Below are 7,192 nucleotides of genomic sequence, written 5' to 3'. Positions count from 1 at the left end.
CTCAAGAGAAAAAAAATAACATCAGATGAAATTTGTATTCAAAAATCATTTTAACCAATGTTCTTGTTGTTGATAATAATTGGTTGAAATGATGAGTCTTTTATTGGCGAGATTTCTCTCTTTATTCTTTGTTAGAAAATTAGGATTTGTAAGAATTTGATTTAAGAATTTTTTGTACTTTGTTATTATTTAAATTAATTAAAAATGTTAGATAAATAGATTCACGGAGAGAGTTTGTCATATAATCACCTCTAATAACCATTTTATTCAGTATTTTCTGTTAACGAAAATGGAAGTAATTAACGTTTGGTTATTTTTGTTAAATTTTAAATTTATTTAAGAGTTTTTGTTTTGTCAATAACATCTCTCAAGTATTATTTTATCAATTGTATGAATAGCATTCATTCTCAAAGTGCTCCAGGAGATGATGACATGACAGCAAAATTTTTTCAAAGCTTCTGGAACATACTTAGTGGTAATGTGTTTTGAGCAGTTAAAAGCTTCTTTTCAGGGGCAGAATTTTAAAGAGTTTTAACCACACTCATATCTGTCTTATTTTTAAGATTTCTGATGCTAAAGATATGACTCAAGTAAGATCAATAAGCCTATCTTCAATCTTTTACAAGATTATCTCCAAAGTATTTGTACATAGACTTCAGGGTATGATGAATAGACTAATTAGCCCTACGCATAGTGCTTTTATTAAAGGCAGATTAATCTCTGATAATATCCTAATTGCTCACGAGTGTATGCATTACTTGAAGAACAAAAAAAGGGGACTCAAAAATGAAATGGCGCTAAAATTAGATATGAGTAAGGCATATGATAGGGTGGAATGGAACTTTCTTTGGTTTATATTGGAGAAATTTGGTTTTGACTCCCGGTGGATCATGTGGATTCGAGAATTAGTGACAACTGTTTCTTATTCTATTATTGTGGAAGCAGGACAACCTTATGGTTTCTTCAAACCAAATAGAGGTATTCGACAAGGAGATCTTCTATCTCCCTATTTTTTTTCTTTTTTTGTGCAGAAGGTCTCTCCTTCTTGCTACACAAGGCAAAACAAAACAGACTAATTCATGGTCTTCAGATACATAGACGATGTCCCAAGGTCAACCACCTCCTCTTGCTGATGATTCCATCTTATTCTGTAAGGCTAATCCTGAAGCATGTTCAAATATCATACATTTATTGAATTCTTATGAAAGCATCAGTGGCTAGAGGGTAAATCTTAATAAATCTGCTGTATTATTTAGCCACAACACTCCCTCCATTACTCGTACACTACTGGCTAACTCTATGAATATTAATCATATTGGGGCTCATGATAAATACCTTGGTTTACCTTCTACAGTCTCTAAATAAAAAAAAGCTTCTTTTAGTATGATCAAAGAAAAGGTTCGGAAAAGAATCCAAGGGTGGAAGCGCAATCTTCTATCGTTAGGTGGTAGACACGTATTGCTTAAGGCAGTGGGAGAAGCTATTCCTATTTATACATTGTCTTACTTCAAGTTGCCTGATGGTTTAATTTTGGAAATTCACTCTCTACTTTCTCAGTTCTGGTGGGGACAAAAAGGTTCTGAAAGGCGGATGGCTTGGATTAGTTGGGACACTATGACTCGCCCACAAAAAGAAGGAGGCCTTGGATTTAAAGATCTCAGAATCCAAAATCTGGCACTTTTAGGCAAACAGTTTTGGCGACTCGTAACACAGCCTACTTCCTTATTATCCAAAATTCTAAGAGGTAAATACTTTAGCAATGATAATGCTATAACGGCAGAAATTGGAGTCTTACCTTCTTGGGGATGGAGGAGCATACTGGAAGGCCGAAAGATTGTTGAAAAATGTCTTAATTGGGCTGTGGGTACTGGAGATAATATCCGAACCTTTGAGGATCCTTAGCTGCCTCCTCCGTATCCTTTAATGATTTCTGACATGCCAAATAGACAGGCTATTTCTGAGTTGGTTCCAAGAGTTAAAGATCTAATTACTGAAGATAGGAATTGGAATCAGAATCTTATTCAATAATTATTTTTCCAAAACGTTGCAAACAGGATTTTGTCAATTAAAATTCAGCAGAGTAGGGACAAACTGCAATGGGATTTGAACAAATCCAAGCAATATGATACAGCTTCAAGTTACAGAATTGGCTATTTATTTTACCATCTGCCTCTGGAGTTTTGCCCTAATTATATGCAGCAGAAAAAGTCGTGGATTGATCTATGGAAGTTGAACTTGCCTCACAAAATTAAGCTATTTATCTGAAAAGCTCTCCATGGCCGGCTTTCGGTGCTTGCTCAGATTCATCACCGCATCCCATCTATATCACCAATATGCCCCTGCTGTCATGAAGCAACCGAAACAGTCACTCATTGTTTGATCGATTGCTCTAGAATTAAAGATGTATGGTCTCAGAGTTATCTTCGTGACTGTCTTCCCCCTCAAAGTCCTAACGACTTTTGGACATGGTAGATTGCATCAACAGAAATGCTTAACCCGTTGAAAAATGCTGACCGTAATCCTCAATTGCTTGCCATCATTTGCTGGAACGGCTGGAAAGCTCGCAACTAGTTGATTTTTGAAGGTTCTACTTCAATGCCGTATGCCATTCTAGCAAGCTCTGTTAAGTTGCTCCGTAAAATTCAAAGAACACACAGTTTAGGCCGTCATCTCCATGAGACAAGCTCTTAGTTGCATTCAATTTGATTTATCATTCTTTCTTCTTTAAGATTTTTCTTCGTTTTTCGACCACGCACCGTTAGATGAATACTTTTAGTGTAGTGTTTTTGGGAAATCCCCACCTTTCATTATGCTGTCCTGTTTTGGACATCTTTGTATTTTATTTTTTAATAATTAATAAAATATAACCTACTATCTTTGAAAAAAAAATTGTATGAATTTTTTGACGTGATGCAATAATTGTCCATTCCAACTCAGTCTCATACACAAAATTAATTAAGAAATGTTATCCATCGATTAAAAAAAAATATATACAAAATACACCGCCGGCGACATAGTTTATTATACATCGGGCTGGTTACTGTGAACGGAAAGTAACCGCCACAGCATAACATTGCGTTCCATCTTCTTCCACAGCCGCCATCACCATGCCCCCTTCCAAGGTCATATCCAAATCATCGTCATCAACATCACCATCACCACCACCACCGCCACGATCATCATCATCGAAATCATGGACAAATAACATATCCTCCGTAGCAGCACGCATCTTCTTCGTCCTCATCATCTTTCAGATCCCTCTTTTCAGGTACCATAACATAAAAAACCTAAAATTCTACCTCGTTGAATTGAAATTGCGGCACCAATTTTGATGACATCAGTTAACAGTGTTGTTGAGCATGTTTGAGATTCTCAATTCTCTATTTTGGTTGTGGTGCAGGGTGACTTGCAGATCTGGCACGTGCACGACGCCATTGCACGTGACGTCGTCGCAGTTGATTTCGAGTGAGATATTCCCTGTTCCTGTTGTGAAGGCTCTTCTGTTCCCTGGTGCTGCTGTGAATGGACTCATCCATAACATGACTGTTCCAAAATGGGGTGATTTGTTGGAATTGTATAACTTGACCAATGTTAAGGAAGCTTCTGCTGTTAATGATCTTCAACGCTTGGAGGTTAGTTAATCATTATGCCGTTTCAATTCATCATTTCGTATGTTTTTTTTTTCTTTTTTGGGTGATAATAGTAATGCTATCGCTGTGCTACTCAGTGGTTAGGAGGAATGTTATTGCCATGAAAACGAAACAAAATTGAATGTAAAGGCCAATCAAATCTTAGGTGGATATTTGAGAAAAATTACTAGCCATTTATAACATTGTTTGTGTAAAGACATCAGCATCTAATCTTACTCTTGTTTGTAAGATTAGACTCGTTAGGGTGTATTTTTGAGGTGATGAATTCATAGTTAGTAGTCAAACTTGATCTAGATCGTCTCATGTCTAAAATAATTATTAATGTCATTTTCATTTTGAGCATGAGGGGATCAAATCTTTGTTGAACCATTCCCTTTTCAACGTCAAAACCTCAACTAGCAAAGTAGATGATTGAATCAAAGATTCTTACCTTTATAACAATAATGATTGCATGTCTACATCAATTTGTTTCCAGTAAAGTTATTATTAAATTCTTGTGCAGATGTGTGAATGTGATTCCATACCAAATAATATTTTTCCTTTGTATAATTATGGCCTCATGTCCATTTTAACCCCCTTCTTGGCTTTTTGCATTTTGCTATTCCTTTTTTTCTTGCCTTTAGCAAGTCCATAACCATATGATATGATATGATATGAATGTCATTGGATGAATCAGTTCTGAAATTTTGAATCTCATTCAAGTTAGTTGGAAAAATTAGTCCTGGAAAAGGGGATCATGTTGGGAATTTAATTTCTCAGGGTGTCCGGTGATGATTTAATTAAATACGAACTTGATGTTCCAATTAACTTAGTTGTAGTATATCGTTCCCATTCTTGATTAGGTTTCCGCTGCTAAGCTTCTTCTATTCGTGCTCTTTATTCTTAATATGCATCAATTATTTACCAGGTTCTTGCTGGAAGCTACTTCTCAGTGGCAGGATCACTTGTGGGTATCCTAAAACCCGGAAAAATGAGCATGTTCGGGACACTTCTTATAGTTTGGGGACTGGTCAAGGAAGGAGTTTTGGGGAAACCAGTAAGTACTGATCCTTCAAAAGCTGCCTATGTCTATCCAACAATGATTCTTGCCTTGATCTGTGCTTTCGCATCTGTAAAGTATGATTTGAAGAAGGCTAATAGATTATCAGCACGTGCCCAGTCAACAGCTAGACCACTTTCTAGTTCATCTAAATCTAAGCTGAAATAAGCATGCTCATGTTGACAAGTCCAAATTGTACGCATTTCTCACAAACTAATTTTGGAACATATAGTTCAGTTTTTTTTTTTTCAAGAATGATTGCTGTTTTAGTTTTCCTTAATTCTTGTACTTGGATTTGTTGTTATCTTGGATGTGTAAAATAGATTGTTTAGCAAATTATTTTTTGGGAGATGTCAAGTAACTGATAAAAAGCTATTATTCTGCTGATTTCAGTTACTTATTTTGGACTAAATACCAATGAACTGATTTTTGTAATAAACTAGTCTATTGCAGTGGACAATTAGATGCATTAGAAATTAATGTAGTAAAGAGAAAGATGGTGTAATATGGTAATATCTAACGAGGAAAATGTGCTCGAGGAGCATATAAATATTTCTCCTAATTTAATCTGTGACCTGTATCAGTGGTTACAGTGCTACATTGATCATTATTTAGAGGAGAAGCATGACCACAACATATTATAACTTATCATGACATTAAGGAGATGAAAGAAAGGGAAGATCCAGCCATCGTGAATGCTTGCATATGTTAGGTTTCCTTTGATACCCGATTACCCATAGGCTGAACAGAGATGCTTCAACCCCCCGAGGAAATTGTTTTGGTTCCTTCCACCACTGCAACCCCAGGATCCAAAACATGCATCAGAAGCGACTGCGACTAATTCTTGAATTGAGCTGAGACAACTTCAGGTTAGACATTGGTTCACCACATAGAATAGGTCAAACCCCATGTTCGATGTTGTTACTTCAACACACTTGACCTCACCCAGGAGGAGCTTGTCAAGGTGATTCTAGTTTATTCTGGTTTCATTGTTGAGCTCTTTTGGAGGCACCATTATGTTAGGGAGTTGGGTATTATGGGGTGTCCAAAGTCTCACATCGGGTAGTATGGGATGCTTGATGTTATATTTAAAGAAAGTCGCTCTTTCTTTTTAACAACAGACTATTTAAGGTGTGATTTTCCACTTTCTTGTTGCTATTTTAAGTGTTTCAATAGTTTTGGTTTTCCCTATAATGGTGACAATGATATCATCATAAAAGTAAACTACTTCACTGATCTGCTTAGAGCTTTTTGGTTGAAACCTATTGGAGCAATCATGGAGGAAATGTGGTAATGCTTAATGGACTTGACATCTTCCAGCAAGATTCTCGGGATCCTGCAGATTGTAGCAGAAGATGGGACTGAGTTATTGTTTTGCAACTTGATGCTGTTGGAGCAGTGACATTACCCGAACGAGTCCTAGTTTCACTGGATATGTTGCTGAACTGGGATTCCTTATAAGCGCTGTGAACCTTCCGAGGGATGATGATTCTGTTGCAAAGCTCTTGAATGGTGTTTAGAAGAATATTGCCCATGTGAATGCTACTACTGACCATTACTACCATCTTTGCAGAGACTTGGTTGATTTTTATTTATTTTTTTTTACAGATATTTTTTGGACTGCTTTTCGGCATAACTATTACAACAGTTTGAAATGTTTGCATCCATTGTTGGAATTATTCTCCTAATTATCTCGGCAATTCAAGCAGTTTGTTCTGTCATTCAAATTCTGCAGCAAGCCAAGTCAAATTATAGGTTTAGATTATATCACTTTGTTTTTGAATTCTAGGGAGCATAATGACCTCTAGGCTTGAACAGTTGAACCTTTCTTTTCAATAGAGTTTCACCCTGTCTCTGTAGAGATACATAATAAGACCGAGTTATTTGAACATCCGAAAATGCATATCAATTAGATAGCCAACATGATTTTCGGGCGGAAAACAAGAATTGGAATGTTGAAGTGATTTCAGACTAAAATCTAATGTTCCCTTATAAAAATAATAACAAAAAACAAAAACAGTAAAATAGTAAAATCTGATGGTAGTAAAGTAAGCTGTTGCTATGTAGGGTGGTAGACATCTAGGAGGAATAAAGGCTCATGAACAAAGCAAAACAACATTAACATGAAAAGTCCCCCTTGATATGATCCAAGGAGATAGTTTCAACATATTTTAAGATGTCTCTTTCTCCGTGTTCAGGTTTTTTCTCCTTTTTTCTTGTTCAATACTTATATTTTATTGTCTTTCATGATCATTTAATAGCCTCTTCTTATTCATCACAAAGAAAGTACTTATCACTACTTAATGAACATATTATTCACCTAATCTTATCTTTAGTCCATCACATTTATTTTGCATTATTAACTGCCAAATCCTACAACAATATACCCGCTACTTGATTTTCCAGCAAACATAAATATATATTTTGTTGCATACTTGTAATAAGTTGTAAATTTTAATCAAAATTTATAAATAGGATTTAATTAACATATATCTTAGAAAAG

At 35.7% G+C, this 7,192-nt stretch overlaps 1 protein-coding gene and 1 long non-coding RNA gene across 2 annotated transcripts; one reads left to right on the top strand and one right to left on the bottom strand.

Annotated features, from left to right (window-relative positions):
- On the top strand, positions 2,933-5,146 carry LOC107614157. The gene is made up of 3 exons (XM_016316384.2): positions 2,933-3,268; positions 3,401-3,632; positions 4,558-5,146. Exons 1-3 carry the CDS (start codon positions 3,108-3,110, stop codon positions 4,855-4,857), a joined length of 693 nt encoding a protein of 230 aa, XP_016171870.1. The 5' UTR covers positions 2,933-3,107; the 3' UTR covers positions 4,858-5,146.
- LOC110266110 lies at positions 4,927-7,098 on the bottom strand. Its single transcript, XR_002353070.1, has 2 exons — positions 6,492-7,098; positions 4,927-6,418 (listed from the first exon to the last, which is right to left on the bottom strand). It is a non-coding gene; the product is annotated as an uncharacterized LOC110266110 (long non-coding RNA).

The sequence above is a fragment of the Arachis ipaensis genome, chromosome B08, assembly GCF_000816755.2.
Source record: "Arachis ipaensis cultivar K30076 chromosome B08, Araip1.1, whole genome shotgun sequence".
In the NCBI taxonomy this organism is placed as follows: domain Eukaryota; kingdom Viridiplantae; phylum Streptophyta; class Magnoliopsida; order Fabales; family Fabaceae; genus Arachis; species Arachis ipaensis.
The sequence above is the reverse complement of the archived record's forward strand: the minus strand, read 5'-3'. Positions and strand labels throughout refer to the sequence as shown.

Coding starts and splice junctions, on each gene's coding strand:
- LOC107614157 (XM_016316384.2), top strand. CDS start 3,108: ATGCCCCCTTCCAAGGTCATATCCAAATCATCGTCATCAACATCACCA. Junction 3,269..3,400: donor TTTCAGATCCCTCTTTTCAG/GTACCATAACAT, acceptor GTTGTGGTGCAG/GGTGACTTGCAGATCTGGCA. Junction 3,633..4,557: donor ATGATCTTCAACGCTTGGAG/GTTAGTTAATCA, acceptor ATTATTTACCAG/GTTCTTGCTGGAAGCTACTT.